Source organism: Carcharhinus amblyrhynchos, chromosome 16, assembly GCF_965287045.1.
Source record: "Carcharhinus amblyrhynchos chromosome 16, sCarAmb.v2.hapA, whole genome shotgun sequence".
Taxonomy (NCBI): domain Eukaryota; kingdom Metazoa; phylum Chordata; class Chondrichthyes; order Carcharhiniformes; family Carcharhinidae; genus Carcharhinus; species Carcharhinus amblyrhynchos.
Genome location: NC_137339.1, coordinates 10,031,790 through 10,053,973, shown reverse-complemented (window position 1 = coordinate 10,053,973; position 22,184 = coordinate 10,031,790). Strand labels below are relative to the sequence as shown.

General features: G+C 43.4%; 1 protein-coding gene across 1 annotated transcript; it reads left to right on the top strand.

Annotated features, from left to right (window-relative positions):
- Window positions 1-4,345: 4,345 nt before the first annotated feature.
- Window positions 4,346-21,646, top strand: rab5if (RAB5 interacting factor). Its single transcript, XM_080204679.1, has 4 exons — window positions 4,346-4,531; window positions 12,292-12,395; window positions 15,179-15,308; window positions 19,805-21,646. Exons 1-4 carry the CDS (start codon window positions 4,430-4,432, stop codon window positions 19,844-19,846), a joined length of 378 nt encoding a protein of 125 aa, XP_080060805.1. The 5' UTR covers window positions 4,346-4,429; the 3' UTR covers window positions 19,847-21,646.
- Window positions 21,647-22,184: the final 538 nt, after the last annotated feature.

Sequence of the window (22,184 nt, the reverse complement as noted above, 5' to 3'; positions counted from 1 at the left end):
ACTTCTCACAGTTTATTATCCAACAAGGTTTTTAAATAGAGTCATACAGCAATACATATGGAAATAGGCCCTTCGGCCCAACCAGTCAATGCTGATCGTGGCGCCCTTCCAGCTAGTCCCAATTGCCCGTGTCTGGCCCAAATCCCTCTACTCCTTTCCTATCCATGTACTTATGCTTTTTAAGTGAATCAATTTTTGTAGAACTTCAATGATCCGATGCTATAAGTAGGTGACTTGATTTATGTTTCAGTCCATGAAGTATTTGTGCCAGTTCTGGAAACTGCTGAAGCTATTGAGAAAACTCTGCAGTGTGTATTTCAAACAGAAGGCCTTTGAATAAGGAGCTGTCTACCAGTCCAATTTAAAGACAATTCGAGGAGATGTTTTTGCTCCATGTTGATCAAGTTGGCTGTCACCCAGGACTTGTTAATAATTTAAACAGTACATGCTTTGAATTACCCCTACAAAGCTCCCCTGATGTTCAACCACTTAGGATGCCTGTAGCATGTTTATATCTTTAATGAAAATCAAGTAACTGTGGAACAGGATCACAGTGTCTGTTGGTTTATTCGAAACCTTCCAATAGTTAGCATTGCAGTTATCAATTATTCCAGCCACTTAAATTACAACTTAAAAGATTTCACTGCGCATTTTGAGTTTTAACAGGCTGTTTATTATGTGTTAACAGTATCTGCCTTCTTGGGGCACAGAATGGGCAGCAAGGGGGCACAGTTAGCACTGCTGCCTCACAGTCCCAGGCAACCGAGTTCAATTCCAGCCTCGGGTGACTGTCTATCTGGAGTTTGCACATTCTTCCCCGTGTCTGGGTACTCCAGTTTCTTCCCACAGTCCAAACGTGCAGGTTAGGTGGATTGACCATGCTAAATTGGCCTTTGGTGTCAGGGGGACTAGCAGGGTAAATACATGGGGTTGCGGGGATAGGGCCTGGGTGGGATTGTTGTTGATGTAGACGCAATGGGCCAAATGGCCTCCTTCTGCTGTGTAGGGATTCTAGAATTCTAGAATGCTTGAAGTTTTTCTGGAAGTATTGGGCTACTCTTATCACCCTGGGCAAAAGACAACACTCCTCAGTAGTAACGCACTTCTGAAACTGGAATCTGAAAAATATCCTTCATGGACGCAATATCTTTGTCATAAATAATTGAGTTCAAGTTCCTTGTTTTCATTTACAAATCTAATAGTTTCACAGCAGTATACCTACGTCAGCTCATATCAAGTGAAAAAGATAAATTGCTTTTAAAGGTCACACTTTGTTTATACCGTTCTCTCAATGTGTACCTTTTCAAGCCAAGGAACCCCCCCCCCCCCCCCCCCCCCCACCCACCAAGCGCGGCTCCATCATTCTCAACCCCAATACCACTTTAAAAAAGCTTCCTCAGTATTGCCTCAACCCCCTCAAAATTTCCACGATTCCCTCTTGGTCAGTGGCCATTTCTTTTTGGAAAACACTTTATAATTACAGAAATGTAAGTTATTGTAGATGTTGGTACCATTTTAGCCAGGATGACGACACCCAGGAAGTATAGTGGAGGGTGTGCCCCTTCTACATCAATGGGGACGAAGTAGAAATAGTCGAGGGCTCCATGCTTTAGGTGTCCAGATCATCAACAACCTGTCCTGATCCCTCCATGCAAACATTATAGTTTAGAAAGCCCACCAACTTCTCTACTTTCTCAGGAGACTAAGGAAATTTAGCAAGTCTGCTACAACTCTCACCAACTTCTACAGATGCACCATAGAAAGCATTCTTCCTGGTTGTTCTGGCTTGTTCTGACTTGCTCTGGCTCCTGCTTTGTGCAAGATCGCAAGAAACTACAAAGGTTTGTGAATGAAGCCCAATCCATCACTCAAACCAGCTTCCCAACCATTGACACTGTCTACACTTCCCGCTGCCTCAGCGAAGCAGCCAGCATAATCAAGGATCCCACGTATCCTGGACATTCTCTCTTCCACCTTCTTCCATTGAGAAAAAGATACAAAAGTCTGAGGTCATGCACCATCCAACTCAAAAACATCTTCTTCCCTTCTGCCATTAGACTTTTGAATGGACCTACCTCATATTAAGTTGATCTTTCTCTACACCCTAGCTATGAATGTAACACTACATTTTCCACTCTCTCCTTTCCTTCTCCATGTACAGTATGTTTTGTCTATGTAGTCTGCAAGAAATAATACTTTTCACTGTGTACCAATGCATATGACAATAATAAAATCAAATCAAATCAAAAAAAACACTGAGATTCTTTAACTGAACACAGACTGAATAATTGTCCCAGATCTTCACATTCCTGATTGCACTATTTTGACAAACCACAGGATACATTCACCTACTGACCCTTACTTGCCTTACTAATTAAACAAATATAACACTTAATTGATGTGTATGAGGAATCACAAACTGATATTCTCCACCTCATGTCTTGTGAAAAGGACACAAAAATAGCTGGGAAGGCAAGTGGTGAGGATGAAGTGAAGAGACTACAAAGGGATGTAGATAGATTAAATGAATGGACAAAAACTTGGCAGATGGAATATATTGTAGGAAAACGTGAAGATAGACACTTGCGTAGGAAGAATAAAGGAACTGAATATTATTTAAGTGGAGAAAGACTGCAGAAAACCACAGCACAGAGGGATCTGGGGGTCCTCAGACATAAAGCTGAAAAGGCTTGTGTGCAAGTTCAGGTAATTGGGAAGGCTAATGGAGTGTTGGCCTTAATTTTAAAGAGTACAAAGATGGGCAAGGCTTGCTAGAATTTACAAGGCATTAGTTGGGCCACACCTGGAATACTGTGAACTGTTTTCGTCCTTATCTAAGGAAGAATATACTGACATTAGCCAGGAAAGGTTCGCTAGGTTAATCCAGAGTATGGAGGAATTTTCTGATGAGGAGAGATTAAGGAAGTTGGGCCTGTACTCACTGGAGTTTCGAAGAACAAGACATATAGGATTCTCAGGGTGCTTAAGAGGGTAGCTGCTGAAAAGTTTTCCCCTTGTGGGAGAGTCTAGGACCACAGGGGTCTCAGATTAAGGCGTCGCCCATTTAAGATAGAGATGAGAAGGAATTTCTTCTCTCAGAAGGTAATGAATCTGCAGAATTCTGTACTGCAGAGAGCTGTGGAATCTAGGTCATTAAGTATGTTCAAGGTAGTGATTGACAGATTTTTAATCAGTAAAAGAATCAGGGTTATGGGGATGAGGCAGGAAAGTAGAGTTGAAGATTATTAAAACAGATCAGTCATGATCTCATTGAATGGCAGACTCAATGGGATGATTGACCTATTGCTGCTCCTACATCTTACGGTCCAACAGGAGATGAAAATATTGAAAGAACCAAATGATATTTTTTAAAAAAGTGATTCCATTCTTATAATCCAGAAGGTCAACAGAGTGACTGAACGCACATACTGATTAGCACTGCAACCTCACAGCGCCAGGGACCCAGGTTTGATTCCCAGCTTGGGTGTCTGTCCCCATGCACCCCGGACATTCTCTCTTCCAACTTCTTCCGTTGGAAATAAGATACTGAAGTCTGAGGTCACGTACCAACTGACTCAAGAAGTTTCTTCCCTGCTACCATCATACTTTTGAATGGACCTACCTCGCATTAAGTTGATCTTTCTCTACACCCTAGCTATGACTGTAACACTACATTCTGCACGCTCTCATTTCCTTCTCTATGAACAGTATGCTTTGTCTGTATAGCGCGCAAGAAACAATACTTTTCACATGTGACAATAATAAATCAAATCAAATTTCTGTGCGGAGATTGCACATTCTCCCCGTGTCTGCATGGGTTTCCTCCGGGTGCTCCGGTTTCCTCCCACAGTCCGAAAGATGTGCTGGTTAGGTGCATTGGTCACGGTAAATTCTCCTTCAGTGTACCCGGACAGGCACCAGAATGTGGCGACTGGGGGATTTTCACAGTAACTTCATTGCAGTGTTAATGTGAGCCTACTTGCAACACTAATAAATAAATTTTAAACTTTGCTTGCTCCAAAAACCAAGTTGAATCCAATTCATGGTGCCCACAAGAGATGTAAACAAGATCCAAGCTGACAAGATAAGACACTACCCCCATGTGGGGCTTGATCTTAGCCTAATGATAGGGGGGATGAAAGACTGGGCCAGGTCTCAGCAACAGAACCAAGTAGCGCTCATCACGTGATCAGGGTCTGGGTGGCGGGGGAAGATGGCGGCGCCCAGCTCGGCGTCCTGGCCCCCGCCGGGGGGGATGCCGGTCTACCGGAGTACTCTTCCTACACCCCGGCCGCGGTGTGGGCGCGCATGCGCGGGGGCGGCGCCCGCAGTTGGCGTGGAGTCGGCGAGGGCTGGCGGAGTGTGGCAGAGTCCGGGGTCGGCCGATCGAGCGAGGGGGTGGGGAAAAAGAAGCCGGCCTGACAGGAGAATGAGCGGGGGCAAGTCCAGGGAGCACCTCCTGGCCAACGGTGGCGTGAAAGTGTCGGTCTGGAGCAAAGTGTTGAAGAGTAACGCAGCCTGGGAAGATAAGGTGAGGAGAGTGGGTGAAGTGATTGAGGTGAGGGAGAGAGTGTGAGTGAGTGGGGCAAGGCCCGAGCCAGCAGCGCCCTGGCTGGCTGTGCCTGTGTGTGTATATCTGTGGGAGTGCAGCCACTGCTGCCACTCTCATCTCAACGCCCACCATGGAAAACCCTCCACATCATCCCCACTGGAAAATCTCCTTCTGTTACCCCCTCCCTCCCAAACTTAGGCTGCCTCTCCAGAGAGAGGGAAAAAAGTTTTCAAAGTTAGTGTCACAACTAAGGCTCATATTAACACTGCAGTGAAGTTACTGTGAAAATCCCTTTGTTGCCCACACCAGCACCTCAACAGTGGCTAGCACTGCTGTTTCACAGCGCCAGGAGCCTGTGTTCGATTCCCAGCTTGGGTCACTTGTCTGTGTGGAGTTTGCAGATACCTCCTCCCCGTGCCTGCGTGGGTTTCCTCCGGGTGCTCCGGTTTCCTCCCATAGTGTGAAAGACCTGCTGGTTAGGTGCATTGACCTGAACAGGTGCTGGACTGTGGGAATTTCACAGTAACTTCACTGCAGTGTTAATGGAAGTCTTACTTGTGACTAATAAATAAACTTTAACTGCTTGGGAGGGAGAATTTTAACACAGCCAATGCACCTAACTAGTATGTCCTTTGGACTGTGGGAGCACCCAGAGGAAACCCACACAGACATGGGGAGAATGTGCAGATTCAGCACAGATAGTGACCCAAACCAGGAATTGAACTTAGGTCTCTGGCATCATGAGGCAGCAAAACTAACCACTTAAGAAATCACAGCAACCTGAGCCACTGGATCAAGATCATCTCACAAGTTGAAGATTTTTTTTATAGATGCACCCTAGAAAAAACATCCTCTGCGTATGCATCACAGCTTGGTATGGCTCCTGCTCTGTGCAAGACTGCAAGAATTAACAAGTAACCCCTCTGATTGCAGCCCAATCCATCAGACAAACCAGCATCCCATCCATTGGTGCGGCCAACATTTCCCGCTTCCTCAGAAAAACATGATGTGAAGATGCTGGCATAGGACTGGGGTAAGCACAGTAAGAAGCCTCACAACTTGGCTTGTGCTACCAGATAAACCTGTTGGACTTCAACCTGGTGTTACATAAGAACATAAGAAATAGGAGCAGGAGTAGGCCATCTAGCCCTTCGAGCCTGCCCCGCCATTCAATAAGATCATGGCTGATCTGTCGTGGCTCAGTTCCACATTCCCGCCCTCTCCCCATAACCCTTAATCCCCTCTCTTATCAAAAACCCATCAACCTGCGTCTTAAAAATATTTAGCGAGGTAGCCTCCACCACTTCAACGGGCAGAGAATTCCAGAGATTCACCACCCTTTGAGTGAAGAAGTTCCTCCTCAACTCCGTTCTAAACCGCCCCCCCTTTATCTTGAGGCTGTGCCCCCTAGTCCTACTATCCTTTCTGAGCGGGAAGAGTCTCTCCACCTCTATCCTATCCATCCCATTCATCATCTTATACGTCTCAATGAGATCTCCCCTCATTCTTCTAAACTCTAACGAGTACAAGCCTAGGTTATTCAGCCTCTCCTCATAGCTCAACCCCCTCAACTCCGGCATCAGCCTAGTAAACCTCCTCTGCACGCCCTCCAAGGCCAAAATATCCTTGCGTAAGTACGGTGCCCAAAACTGCACACAGTACTCCAGCTGCGGCCTCACCAATGCCCTATACAGCCGCAGCAAGACCTCCCTACTTTTATATTCAATCCCCCTCGCTATGAAGGCCAGCATCCCATTCGCCTTCCTGACCACCTGCTGCACCTGCAAGCTGGGTTTTTGTGACTCATGCACAAGGACCCCGAGGTCCCTCTGCACCGTCGCCTGCTGCAGTTTTTCGCCCCGTAAGTAATAATCCTTCCTACCATTATTCCTACCAAAGTGGACTACCTCGCACTTGCCAACAGTAAATTCCATTTGCCATTTCCTGGCCCATTCGCCCAGCCTATCTAGATACTCCTTACTCAGAAAAGCAGTCGGCATAATCAAGGCCCCACACACCCACTTTCTTCTGTCAGGAAAAAGTTACAGAAGTCTGAGAACACACATCAACCGACTCAAGAACAGCTTCATCCCTGCTACCATCAGACTTTTGAATGAATCTTATGTTAAGTTGATCTTTCTGTACACTCTAGCTATGACTGTAACGCTATATACTGCATCATCTCCTTTCCCTCTCCGCTGTGTACTCTATAAACAGTATGTTTTGTCTGTATAGCGCAAGAAACAATACTGTTCAGTGTATTCCAATGCATGGGACAATAATAATCAAATCTCACAAGCTGAAGAGTATTACCATAAATGCAAATTTCTAATAATGGATTGCGACTAACATGAGGCGGGGGAAAGGCCGACTGCATCAATGGATGGGAGGCTGGTTTGTCTTATCAACTGGGCTGCGATCACAATCCTTCGAGAAATAATATGCTAAACACGTCAAGTGATGATGCTAATGATAATGCAAGACATGCAGAGACCTGCATTATCACAAATTGTAAAACAGTTGGTTTGAGGGACTGGAAACGTGTTAAGTGGTGTTCTTTTCATAAAAATGTCTCTACCACTTCCTTGTAAATATACAGTGGTCAGGAATTGATATACCTCAAGTTTTAGTGACTGAGATCTTGCGCATTAGAAGTAGGTATCAATGCGTTGTAACCGCAGAGCAATTTGAAAATAAATGGAAGGTTTATGTTGACTATGCGACATGGTAGTACTGCAGAGGACTATCTGAACATTTTTAACATGAATCTCCTGGAAAATCTTTGAAGCAAAGAATTTACATATTTGTATGTAGCTGTATGTTTGTAACTATTTGGTTTTCTATATCAGAACATTAGGAATTAGGAACGGATGTAGGCAGTTCAGCCCTTCGAGCTCCGCCATTCAGTCAGATCTTGGCTGATCTCTCCCTGGTTTCAAATCTACCTCCCTGTACGTTCCCCATGTCTCTTTATCCCGTTTTTTCTATCAGAAATATATCTATCTTTTTCTTGAAATCATTTAATAATACAGACTCCACTGCACTATGCTTTTGAAACACTCAAGGAACCCCAAATGGTTCTAGATGGTTGCTCAGTAGTGTTTCACACTGCAGCCAAATGCTCTACACCTCCTGGTGAAAGTTCTGATGAAGGATATACATCTGAAAAATCAACAACACTCTCACTTTTCTTTGCAGGCACTGTTCCAACACTGTTAATTTAGTTTAGATCTTTTGTTGAAACAAATTTGGATTGGATGGGGTTAGTTAATGACAAATTGAGGTGAAGATTCTGAATAGCATGGTGTGATATTTGATTGTTCTTGCATAAAACATGAAGTGGCTATTAAAATAATTGGACGCAGCAAGATAAGAGTTATAACCCACTTTTGGTTTGTAAGCTTCAATTACAGCAGTTCTCACTGTTAGAAGGTACACTGTGTCAGAGATCATAGGAGTATAATCACAGAAACGTGATGGAAAATGAAAGGTCACTGATGAGCCACAGGGTCTAAGCTGTGTCTATCTTGTATAGTGGACCTCTCATCGTGTATTCAATTTATGCCATGCTTGCTAAGTGATCAAATGAAATTTTTTTTACATGCAAGCTATTAATAGCAAAAACAACTTTCATTTTTATTGATGTAATTCAGTGATTGCCTTCAATAATCACACCCCCCCCCCCCCCCCCCCCCCCATCAACATCTAGGGGATTATACTGGATCAGCCATATGAATTCTGTGGCTGCAAGACCAGGTCAGAGGCTGGGAATTATGCAGCGAGTAATTCACCTCCTGACTCCCAAAAGCCTGTCCGCCATTTACGAGGCACAGATCAGGAATGTGATGCAATACTGACTGCTTACTTGAAAGTAAGACTGGAATCCATCGTGATACTTGAAAGAATTTCAGTGGACAAAAGCAAAAGACTGCGGATGCTGGAGATCTGAAATGAAAACAAAGTGCTGGAAAAACTCAGCAGATCTGGCAACATCTGCAGAGAGAAAAACGGAGTCCAATATGACTCTTAAGGTGGAGAGAGAAACAGAGTATCTGGGTGGGTTGTTGAGTATCTGTGGAATCTGTTCTGGCAGCATATGGGGTGGCACAGTGGTTAGCACTTTTGCCTCACAATGTCAGGGTCCTGGGTTCCATTCCCAGCTTGTGCAAAACTTGCACATTCTCCCCACATCTGCGTGGATTTCCTCTGAGTGCTCTGTTTCCTCCCACAATCCAAAAAATGAGCTGGTCAGGTGCATTGGCCAAGCAAAATTCTCCTCCAGTGTACCCAAACAGGTGCTGGAGTATGGCAACTAGGGGATTTTCACAGTAACTTCATTGCAGTGTTAATGTAAGCCTACTTGTGATGAATAAACTTTTAAGTCATTTACTGTGCAGTGTGAAGTGCTTGACTGCCGTTTGCCTGTTAATTTACATATTAATCCTGAATGTTAGCATGCTAGATAGATATTGCAGTTAGCTTTGACTTTCTGACTTTGCAGAGTAAAGTTTGTTTTTTGTTAAAAATTCGCAGAATCTTGTGGCTTTATTCGCTGAGCAAGTGTCTTGAATCTCAAATTTTGCCTCTTATTAAACAAAACATTCCTGGTCCTTAACTGAGTCTTACCAAAACACATGGGCCTGATCCAGGATCATAACTGTTGTCACACAGCCAAGCGAAATACGTCAAGTTTATGGAGCATTTTCTATATTGAGTTGTAATTGTGAACATAGAAGACTTTAAGATTGTGTGTCTTAATTTTAGTCAGTGATGATTAGCATTGTGAAAGATAAAAATATGTAAGTTTATATACAATAAAACTAGTTATGCAAGATCATTTTAAAAGTTATTTTCTGATCATTGACATAAATTTTGCTGAAGTGATAGATTTGGGTAGAGACCCAGTTTGATTGCTTAAATTACATTCACTTGATCCTGCAGCAGGGCACCAAGTTATTTTTCCAAAAGAATTCCAAGTAGATAGAATGGATTTTCTGAAAAACCTGTTTTATGCTGTTTGCTTGAGTCTTCTCTTTTGAAGGGTAGGCAGTCTTGTTTTGTAGGAAAGTTTGAGTTTTGGCATTTTTATTATTACATGCTAATTGTTGTCCACATTGCAGTTCAGGATCTTTCTGTCTGTCTATCTAAATAGCATCCGTCAAACTCCATTATCTCACATTTTCACAGCTAAGGAACCAGTCCTTCAACTGAATGCTGTGATTCACTAAACTCTCCAATTGACTTCAGTTTACTAGTAGCTAAAATCAATTATATTTGCCTATTTAAAGAAGTGATTCTAAAGGCACAGCAGAGTAGCAACAGAATACCAAGTTCCTGCTGCAGATTAAGAGTGACACAGCAATTAGCACTGCTGTCTCATTGTGCCAGGAACCCAGGTTTGATTCCCAGCTTGAGTCATTTTCTGTATGGAGTCTGCATGTTTTTCCTGTGTCTGGTGGGTTTCCTCCGGGTGCACCAGTTTCCTCCCACAGTCTGAAAGACGTGCTAGTTAGGTGCATTGGCCATGCTAAATTCCTACTCGGTGTACCCAAGCAAGCACCGGAGTGTGGCGACTGGGGATTTTCAGTTCATTGTAGTGTTAATGTAAGACTACTTGTGATACTAATAAATAAACTTTAAAGTGCTGGCATTTATCTGTTGGCCTAGGTGAGCTTCCAGTGATCAAAATGTCATTTGAAACTCCAGGGCCTAGTCACGTCACTTCCCAACAGAAGTAGCTTGCCTGGACTATTGTATTTATTTAAGGGCACCCCATTTTAGGAGGGATGTCGAGGTGTCTCAGAGGATGCAAGAAAAAATTAACAGAGTAATCACCGTGCAAGAGCAACTTCAGTTATATGGATCGATGGAGAAACTGAGGTTGTTTTCAGAGCAGTGAATGTTAAGAGGAGATTAGATAGTGTTCATTTTGATAGAGTAAATAAGGAGAAACTTTCTTGTGGCCAAAGTGTCAGTAACCAGGGGGCACTGATTTAAAGTGATTAGCAATAGAACCAGAGGAGAAATTATGTTTTTTTTTTATGCAGCGAGTTATCATTATCTACACTGAGCTGCCTGTAAGGGTCGTGGAAGCAGATTCAATAGTAGCTCTCCAAATGGAATTGGATAAATACTTGAGGAAGGAAAAAGAAATTGCAGGGGAAAGAGCCAGGAAGTGAAGCTAATTGAATAGCTCTTTCAAAGAACTTGGAGAGATGTGATCGGCTGAATGGTGTGTAGTATCGGTCTATGATTCGAAGTATCTGAGAAGTTTACCCCAGGTTACCAACTAAACATTATGAATGTGCTCCAGACCTCAAACTCTTGCACATCTCCAATATTCCACCTTTAGTAGCTGTGCCTTCATGTCGAAACGGTAAGTGTTGTGAATTCCCTCCCAAACAGAGAGTTCCCACTTTCACTCTGTGGGAGTTTGCAGTTTCTCCCCTTGTCTGCGTGGGTTTTCTCCGGGTGTTCCGGTTTCGTCTCACAGTCCAAAGATGTGCAGGTTAGGTTAATTGACCATGTTAAATTGACCCTAGTGTCAGGCGGATTAACAAGGTAAGTAAGGGAAATAGGGCCTGGGTGGGATTGTGGTCAGTACAGACTTGATGGGCCGAAATGCGTCCTTCTGTATTGTAAGTATTCTACAAACCTCCCCACCGCTCTTTGTCTCCTTAAGATGTTCCTTGAAACCTGTCTCTAACCGAGCCATTAAATGCGTGTCCTGATATCTCCTTTAGTGACACGGTGTTATTTTCTGTCTGTTAACACTCGAGGGGAAGTGTTTTGCAATGTTTTACTAAGATAAAGGAGGAACTTGTGTAAGTGCAAGATGTAAGCAACAACACCAGAGATTTTTGAGCATTGTTTAAAATTAAAGCTAAGCTGAAGATTTCCTGTAGGAGTTAAAGAGGAACACATGGATGAAACTAGGGCATTTTGTGTTTTCATCCTGACTCAACTTTAATGGCAACAAGGCTTTCAAGTTTAAAGAAAAACATTTTTTTGGAATGGATGGTATAATCATGAGCCCTGCGAAGCAAAGGAAGCGATTAAGAAACACATTGATTTTTTTTTTAAGAATGAAAACATATTGAATAAGTTCTGTTAATTACAGGTTTTGATAAGAGTGTTTAAAATTGTGGAAGGGAGGATCAAAGAAAGTGCGTTCAATTGGATAGGGTTAACACTGCAACAAAGTCCATTTTCAAATTTGACCTTGCTCTATTCCTTCAGTAGGCATGGATTCAGCATTACAATATTATGTAGGCTGGAAACTCAAATCATGTGCACCCCACCCACCTTCCTTCCTTCCGTCCTCCCCACCCACCTTCCTTCCTTCCGTCCTCCCCACCCACCTTCCTTCCTCCCCACCCACCCACCTTCCTTCCTTCCTTCCTCCCCACCCACCTTCCTACCCACCCACCTTCCTTTCCTTTAAAGCATTCCTTAAAATGTCCCTCTTTGGTCAGGATATTGGTCATCTGGTCTAATATGTCCTTATATGGTTTGGTGTCATATTCTATATTCTGTATTGTCATATTCTGCATTTGGACCTCTGATCAACATGTTCCACACAATCAAGACACAATTCTGTTACTATATACTTTCTGATTTGTTCCAGATTCCTACCAAAATAGCTTTTGAAAAGTTAGTCTTGAATTGGAATTGATTCCTTTTCCATGTTTTTTTTAGAAAGGTGGACCAAGTTAATCGAATGTTTTTTCTCTTTCCAGGATGAGTTTCTCGATGTGATCTACTGGTTTCGACAAATAATTGCAATCATTTTAGGTGTTATATGGGGAGTTGTTCCACTTAAAGGATTCTTGGGAATAGCAATGTAAGTTCACCTCGTGTTTCTTTATTAATGGAATAGGAGGGAATTTATTCAAGCCAGATTTCGTAGAATCCCTGCAGTGCAGAAGAAGGCCTTTTGACCCATCGAGTCTGCTCCAGCAACAATCCCACGTAGGCCCTATTCCCAAAACCCCACATATTTACCCTGCTAATCTCTCTATCCTACGCATCTCGGGACACTAAGGAGCAATTTAGCATGGCCAATCAGCCTAACCCGTACCTCTTTGGAGAGTGGGAGGAAAACCGGAGCACCCGGAGGAAACCCACGCAAACACGGGGAGAACGTGCAAACTCCACACTGACAGTCACCGAAGCCAGGAATCGAAGCTGGGTCCCTGGAGCTGTGACAGCGGCAGTGCCAACCACTATGACAGTCCAATTATTTTGAGGAATTACTGTTCTTTTACTAAATTGTTTCCAGTTATGGGATTTCTTTCTTTTTTTTTTGAAAGATCTGTTTCCCCCATCTCTGGAAAATGTGCTCACATACCATTTAACACCTCCTAACCAGTTGGGAAGGAAACAGGAAATTGTCAGTTTTGATCAAACCAAAGATTATGAACTGAGGGGAGTCTTGCCTCAACAACAGACTGTTCCCGCCCTTCACATTCCAGTTTTTATAGCATTTTGTTTTCTCCGGGTTTTGTTCTGCAGCCCTTTCATCCTGGTGTTGCATCAGAATTGAGAGTTGGGTCAGCAACTGTCAGTGTTAATCTGACTCAAGATTGAAATATTATCCACAAATGAGGCCCATTTCTCCCAGCAGTGTTCATGAATTGCAGAGGGGTTGGTTGCACCATCAAATCCAAAGGTTATTCCGTCTGTGCGTTAGCCACACAAGGTGGACAAAATGCTGAGACAAACAATCCTGTGAACATTTAAAGGCCTTTCCCTAAGTTTTATTTTCCCACTAAAATCAGGCCTCGCATCATTAAATGCTGTCCAGCTAACGACACCCAGTCCCATGAATGAATTAAAAAAAGGGGGCCAGCGTTTATTGCCCGTCCCTAGTTGCCCTTGGAGGGCAGTTGAGAGTAAACCACATTGCTGTGGCTCTGGAGTCACATTTAGGCCAGACCAGGTAAGGATGGCAGATTTCCTTCCCTAAAAGACATTAGTGAACTGAATGGGTTTTCTGACAATCAGCAATGGTTTCATGGTCATCAGTGGATTCTTAATTCCAGATATTTTTTATTGAATTCAAATTGTACCATCTGCCATGTTGGGATTCAAACCTGGGTTCCCAGAACATTAACTGAGTTTCTGGACTAACACTGTGGCGATAAAACCTTACAGTGCAGAAGGAGGCAGTTCGGCCATCGGGTCTGCACTGATAACAATCCCACCCCAGGCCCTATCCCCACAATACCACACATTTACCCTGCTAATCCCTCTCACCTACACATCCTGGAGTAATTTAGCATGGCCAATCAACCTAACCCCGCACAACTTGGACTGTGGGAGGAAACTGGAGCACCTGGAGGAAACCCACGCAGACGTGGGGAGAACGTGGAAGCTCTACACAGATAGTGACCCAAGCTAACCACTGTGCAGCCCTAGCATCTCCCCATACACAGCATAGCTTTATGACAAGTAGATTTGTTCTCAGAAACACACAGACTGTTGAGCAGAAATCTGCTCGATACACAAATTCTGGATTTACTTGCCTGCTGGAATTTACTGTTTTAGATCTGTTGTTTCTATTCAATTTCCAATACAGCATGTATTTATTTGTAAGTGGAATAGGAGGGCGGTACAATGGCTTAGCACCTAACACTGCTGCCTCACAGCACCAGGGACCCAGGTTCAATTCCTGCCTTGGCTCATTGTCTAGAGTCTGCACGTTCTTCCCATATCTGCGTGGGTTTCCTCCGGGCTCTCCGATTTCCTCCCACAGTCCAAAGATGTGCAGGTTAGGTAGATTGGCCATGCTAAATTGCCCCTTAGTGGGAGACCAGCAACCAGCAGGGTAAATATCTAAGATTGTGGGAGATAGGGCCAGGATGAGATTGTTGTCGTGTAGGTTTGATGGACTGAATGGCCTCCTCCTGAACTGCAGGGATTTTATGATTCTTTGACTGTTTTCAGGAATATAGATTATTTTCTAACAGGGTAAGTTACTGCTGTGGTGTGTTTCCTTAGTCTAATTGTGCAAGCTTTTGAGGTAAATTATCCAGGTACCCTGATGGCTCGTTTTTGAAAATGCCAGTGTTCTGCATCCCTAACCCAGGAATGAGAAAAATCAACCAGCCTAAAATCCAACAACATCTGCTGGAAAGCATTTGTTTGTGGATGGGCCAGGAAAAGTTTGCATAAAGCAACAGTGTCCTGCCCTCCCCTGGTTAGATCAGTGTGATACCTGCTCTACATTCACCCAGAGGGAAACAAGGCAGGGGAGAATCCTCTTCATTATGAATCAGAATCTGCGGATGGAGATGGTGGCGTGGGCCTCAGTGGATCAGTTTGTAAGCGAAAAAGTTAAATGACTCGCTTCCCTTAAAAGCAAAATACTGTGGATACTGGAAATCTGAAATAAAAAAAGGAAAATGGTGGAGAAAAGCAGGTCTGGCAGTATCTGTGGAGAGAGAAACAGAGTTAACTTTTCGAGTTCATGTGACTCATCATAAACGTTACCTCTGTTTCTCTCTCCACAGATGTTGTCAGACCTGCAGAGTATTTCCACCATATTCTGTTTCCTGTTGTCTGTTGTAATGTCTAGGTTGGACAGGTGTCTGTGTAAATAATCTTTGGGTTTTCTGTTTCCAGATTTTGTCTCATCAATGCTGGGCTTCTGTATCTCTACTTTAGCAGCTTTCAGCAAGTAGATGAAGAAGAGTACGGCGGAACATGGGAACTAACAAAAGAGGGATTCATGACATCTTTTGCATTGTTTTTGGTAATTGGCTGTTTCTACGTGTACATAATATAGACAAATCCTGCTAAGTAACATTTCTGTTGCATTTTGAAAAATCCAGCAATTAAGTCCTCAGATAAAGGCAAAATACTGCGGATGCTAGAATCTGAAACAAAAACACAAAATGCTGGAAAATCTTAGCAGGTCTGACGGCTTCTGCAGGGAGAGAGTAGAGCCAACATTTCGAGACCAGATTTCCCTTCAATGTGGATGGCCATAAAACATTAGGCAAGGGTCATGGGTGGAGGGGGGGAGCGGAACTGGTGGTGTTGGGATGGCGGCGCGGGCTCATTGGGCCAAAGGGCCTGTTTCCTGGGCTGTTTTTGTTCTTTGTTTTTCGTCAGAGTTCTCAAGGAGAGAATAGAGCCAGGGCCCTGACAGAGGGACATTTAGACTCTATTCTCTCCCCACAGATGCTGTCAGACCTGGTGAGATGTTTCAGCATTTTCTGTTGTTGTAGCCACTTCTGAGACTGCTGATTCAAGATAGCTAGTTTATTATCTATGTCCAGAAACAGTAACTGGGCTTTGAAACTATCTAATTAAAGTTTGCTTATCAGAGTCTCTGCACGGCCGTTGTTATAAAAATCTCCTAGTCACCACAATCTGGTGTTTGTTCAAATACACCGAGAGAGAACTTAGCACGGCCAATGCACTGAAACAGCACGTCTTTCGAACTGTGGGAGGAAACTGGAGCATCCAGAGGAAACCCGTGCGGAAATGGGGAGCGGTGGGGGGTGGGATGCAGAATGTGGAAACTCCACACGGTGACCCAGGGTCGGAATTGAACCCTGGTGTCTGGCGCTGTGTGACAGCAGTATTAACCACTGTGTCTCTGTGCTATCCTATATACATAATGGAGCGGGTTACCTTAGCAGTCAGAGTATGCTTAATTTCTGTTTAAAAAATGAGCTGTTCCAAAGAGTTGGAAGGAAGTTGGATAGGGTCCTTTGTCACAACTGTGCAGAGATAGGAAGGCTGGAGTTGCGTTCCTGCTTTTGGCTGGTTGAGGATGGAGTTGAGATACTTGGGAGTGGATCATCTGGGGATGACGATGAATTACAGCTGGGGAATTCTGTACGAAAAGAGTGACGTGGTTTCAGGGAATGCTTGCGAGGAGCTCACTAGCTTTCAATAACAGAAATGTGAATCAGTCAAATTAAAAATAGAACCAATTTATAAGAAAAAATCAGCTTACATTGAGAGGTCATGTCATACACGTAGCAACACTTGATTAGGAGCATGAAAAGGCGTGATTGCATTGTGGTTCAGTGATTGCACACTGCCTCTGCGTCAGAAAGTTGTGGTTTCAAATCCCACTTCAGAAACTCCAGCTCATCATTCAGGCAGACAATTTGGTACATTCCTGAGAGTGCTGAACTACTAGCGGTGTGTTTTTATTTTGAGTGAGTTCTTAAATCAAGACCCTGCCTGCCTGGATGGATGTATAAAATTCTATGCTGCAATGCCTTGGCAAATATCTAACCTCCGCTAACGTGACACAGAATCGGGTCTTTATCTTATTACTGCTTGTGGGAGCTGCATTGTGACAATTAGCTGTTTCCTACATTACAACAATGATTACACTTCACAGAATACTACAGTGCAAAAGAAGCCTTTCAGCCCATTGAGTCTGCACCAACGCGTGAAAGGTCCTGAACTGCTTTCCTAATCCCACTTGCCAGCATTTGGCCCATATGGAGTGCCAGGTACTTGTTAAAGGATGTGAGGCATCCTGCCTCCACCACCCTCCCAGGCAGTGTTTTCCAGATCATCACCACCCTCAGCATAAAAAGGTTTTCCTCAAATCTCCCCTAAACCTCCCACACCTCATTTTTAACTTGTGTCTCTTCATAACTGACCCTTCAACTAAGGGGAACAGCTGCTACTTATCCGCCCTGTCCATGCCCCTCATAATCTTGAACACCTCAGTCAGGTTGCTCCTCAGTCTTCTCTGCTCCAGAGAAAACAAACCAAGCCTATCCAACCTTTCTTTATAACTTAAATATTCCATCGCAGGTAACATCCTGGTGAATCTCCTCTGCACTCCCTCCAGTGCAATGACATCCTTCTTATAATGTGGCGACCTGAACTGCACACAGTACTCCAGCTGTGGCCCCACCAAAGTTCTATACAACTCCATCATGACTTCTCTGCTTTTGTAATCTATACCTCAATTGATAAAGGCGAGTGTGCCATATGCTTTTTTTAACCACCCTATTAACCTGCCTTTCCACCATCACACATTGATGGACAAAACACGCCAATGTCTATTCAAAACATAATAATTGTAAATGCATGATCCTGAAGTTGTAATACAGAAATGCAAGTTTGTTTATTTGTTCTTTTCTCTTTTGTGCTGAGCTTTCCTGATTTCAGGCAGCTTGGTGTTAGTTGAGGTTAAAGATGCTCTCTGTTTCCCTGCCTAAATCATGTTTGGCTATGATACTGCTCTTCATCGCAATCTTTGGAGCTCTGCTGGAAAGTTTGCCGGGTGAGAGCAAATCAGTTCATCTTTTATACCATCCGGAGCCTGTTGATGCTCTCTGTCTGGGCTGGTGGATGAAGAATTATTTGTTCATTCATGGGATGTGAGCATCGCTGGCTGGGCCTGCATTTATTGTCAATCCCGAAGAGCATTTGAGAACATTGCTCTCGGTCTGGAGTCACATGTAGACCAGGTAAGGATGGCAGGTTTCCTTTCCCAAAGAAAATAGTGAGCCAGGGTTTTTACATAAATTGACAATGGTTTCATGGTCATTGTTAGACTTTTCATTCCAGATTTTTATTGGATTCAGATCTCACCATCTGTCATGGTAGGATTTGAACACGGGTCCCCAGAGCATTACCCTGGGTCTCTGGATTGCTAGTGGTACAGCAGTTAGCACTACTGCCTCTCAGTGCCGGGACCCGGGTTCAATTCCAGCCTCAGGTGACTGTGTGGAATTTGCACATTCTCCCCGTGTCTGCATGGGTTTCCTCTGGGTGTTTGGGCTTCCTCCCACAATCCAAAGATGTGCAAATTAGGTGGATTGGCAATACTAAATTGCCTCTTAGTTCAGGGAATTAGCAGGGTAAAATATAAGAACATATGAAATAGGAGGAGGAGTAGGCCATCTAGAACTTCGAGCCTGCCCCGCCATTCAACAAGATCGTGGCTGATCTGAAGTGGATCAGTTCCACTTTCCCGCTTTCTCCCCATAACCCTTAATTCCCTTGTCTATCAGAAACCTATCTACCCGTGACTTAAATATATTCAGCGAGGTAGCCTCCACTACTTCAATGGGCAGAGAATTCCAGAGACTCACCACCCTTTGAGTGAAGAAGGTCCTCCTCAACTCCGATCTAAACTGCCCCTCCCTTATTTTGAAGCTGTGCCCTCTAGTTCTGCTATCCTTTCGAAGCGGGAAGAATCTCTACCTCTACCCTATCTAGCCCCTTCATTATCTTTTATGTCTCTATAAAGATCCCCCCTCAGCCTTCTAAACTCTAATGAGTACAGACCCAGTCTATTCAATCTCTCAATATGTGGGGTTGCAGGAATAGGTCTGGGTGGGATTGTGGTTGGTGCAGACTTGAAGGTCCGAAAGGCCCCCTTCTGCACAATAGGGATTCTGTGATTGTCCAATTGCTAGCTACAATACTACAGCACCTCTCGAGCTGCACATATTATGGCACTTTTGAAATCATATTCCCATTATGAGTGCACTTTCGGGAGGTAAGGAGAGAGATCCTGAGAGCAGGCTTGTATGAAGCAAATTTTTTATAAAGGGTAGTAGGTGCCTGAAACTCACTGCTGGGGGAGGTAGTGGAAGCAGATGGGGTGGCATGGTAGCACAGTGTTAGCACTGCTGCTTCACAGCTCCAGGGACCTGGGTTCGATTCCCAGGTTGGGTCACTGTCTGTCTGGAGTTTGCTCATTCAGCTCGCGTCTGCGTGGGTTTCCTCCGGGTGCTCCAGTTTCCCCTCACAGTGCAAAGATGTGCAGGTTAGGTTAATTGGCCATGCTAAATTGTCCCTTAGTGGCCCAGGATGTGTAGGTTAGAGGGATTAATGGGTAAATATGTGGGGATATGGGGATAGGGCCTGGGTGGGATTGTGGTTGGTCCAGACCCGATGGGCTGAATGGCCTCTTTCTGCACTGTAGGGTTTCTACGATAGCGACTTTTAAGTGGTGTCTGAACAAATACATGAATGGAAAGGGAATAGATAGATATGGTACCCAAAGGATAAGGGGTTTGAGTTCAGACAGGCAGCATGTTCAGTACAGGCTTGGAGGGCCGAAGAGCCTGTTCCTGTGCTGATATTTTCTTTGTTCAATTAACTTTTATTTATATTTTACCCAAATGTGGATATATGTAACTCGATGGGTGCTACTTGAATAATTTTCTTTTATCTAGATCTGTCTTAAGATTTTGTGCAGAGTGAAACTGTTTTCAGGTGTAGCCTGTTAAATTTTTAACTTTTATTTTATTCCAGGTTGTTTGGATAATTTTTTACACTGCAATTCACTTCGATTAAAGATTGAAAACGGCTGTCTGCCCCGTCAAGTTTTAAATTGCGAAAGGAGAGAAATGAAAACACTTTTAACCGTGTTTACGTTGTGAAAACTGGCATAGTTCAGAATTTTTTGTGCCATCAGATCACGGGACCTGTGACGAAACCTTGGGATATCTTGCAGCAAGCAGTATCCCCACTGAGGCTACCTGCAATAATGTACGGAACATCCCAGGATCCTTAAAAAAGACATGGACCTCCATTTTAAAACTGTCCTAAGAGCTACAGCAGCGTTGAAGTCTTCACACCAACCATGTCAAAGTGCAGCTTCCCAGTGTCATGCCCTCTAATGTCGGTACTCTTGTTGTTAGTATCTGTTTTAATTTAACAAATGTAAATTACTTGTAGAATTGGAGATGAAACATTAATTTTTGACTTGTACATCTTTCAGAGTTTGTATTTCAGACTTTATAATGGAAAATGATTGCACCTTTGGGTGGCATTAAAATTGCAAACCAAGACTGTTTTGTACCTGCTTCAGCTAGCCTTTCAAAGTTTCACTCATCTGATAAGGTTTAATTCTTAGGCCTGATTTTGTGCTCATCGTCCTGTCTCCTACTCTTGCCTTGCTCTTTTGTTTTTTTTCTTCTTGTACTTATCTATCCGTGTTGTCAGATATATATCAAACACTTTACTTTCTCAATATGCAATATTTCAAAAGTTTTGAAGCCACCTATCTTTCTCCAGTTGTAAAATATGTCCAAACATTGACTCACAGTAAAATGACCCTCTGGTCCATCCTGCCTGATTCATAATTGTGATATCGACTGCATCACAGTGTCTACACCCCCCTATCCATTTGAAAAAATAAACCAGGAGGCGCGTGAAACTGGATTTTAAAACCCAGGTCAACGTGGGGAGAGAATGTATTGGGAACTCCTCGACCGCCCTTCCTACCTGATCAAAATTAGCACAGGAGATTGCTGGCCTTTATAACTTCTCGCAGCGACCCCCATTTCTAAAAAGCAATCTCTACTCCAGGCAGAGAAATAGGTCCCTTGAATGAATTCAGTGAATTGGTGTTCACCGAACCAGGTGGCAGTATCTCCACCATTCTCTGGCAAAAGATTCCTTTCATAACAAAGAAGTGGCCTTATATGTCTTAAAATTGTGACCACTGGCCCTCCCCTGTGCATCATCTTATAGGCATCCATCAAATTGCCCAGTATTATGCTTCTATAAAATGGAGTCTCAGTTCCTTTAGTGTGATAAAATATATTTTAAGTGGATTGCAAAACATAAATAAGACATAGTACTGGAACCAGCAATATGAATGATCCATTAGATTGTATTTTTGCTGAATGACAGTGTAGTCGGTGCTGTACCTACACATAGAACTAGAAGTGACTAAAATGTATTTCATTAATCTTATAAGATCACAGCTGGATGAAAAAAGTATCAGCCACGATTGAATGGTGGAGCAAACTCGATGGGCTGAGTGGCCTAATTCTGTTCCCATGTCTTACATATCTGAATGTTCAAATGCTGTTCAGCACTGGATGTTGGAGTTAGTGTTCATGTTGCAATGGCCCAGTTTCTTCCAAGATCTGTGGGGCTCTGCAGACTTTCCTGCAGTGTGGCTTTCTGACCATGTTTCAACTGACTGTTGAGTTTGCTGCAAACACTAAAACAAACTTTACTGTTTAATTTTGTTTTGTTCAATTTGATGCACTGTTATAGTAGTTAGCAATCTTCAAATAATCTGGAGTTTTTTTTATAAGACTGATCGACATGTTGTAGGTCGGAGTCTTAGAGTGGCTGTCTGTAATAAATACAGCACCCACCTGCCCCACTGTCAGGGGACCAAAAATGTGAGGAATGGAGGCATTTTGTTTGGGGTAGAGCAGTGGAATGAGTTGTGCTTTATCCATGTTTGCCACTGATCTCTGCCATGGTGGCACTAGTGGACGTAACATGGAAGAAATCGACCTCTCACCGTGGATTTGAGTTTAAGCAGACTTAATTGCACCTACTCTTCCCATATAGCTGGAGTTTGAACCATGGCTGTGATAATGATCTGAGTTGTCGTAGGCTCATTGGGTACGTTTCAGTGATTCTTTACAGTAGTGAGACCATTTTGGGAAGAAGTGGACACTCTGGTTCAAGGTGGCAGAACCATACTGTTCACTGTTCTTGCAAGTGCCCTTGCAAAAACAAGTGGGGAAATATTCCATTTAATCTAAAGGAGTTATTGCACATTGTATCCTATCTTGAGCATGAACATAGTGTACATATCAAAATAAAAATACAATTTACTTTGATTACATGATTCTATTCTGAAAAGACTTCCTTGTTTATTTTA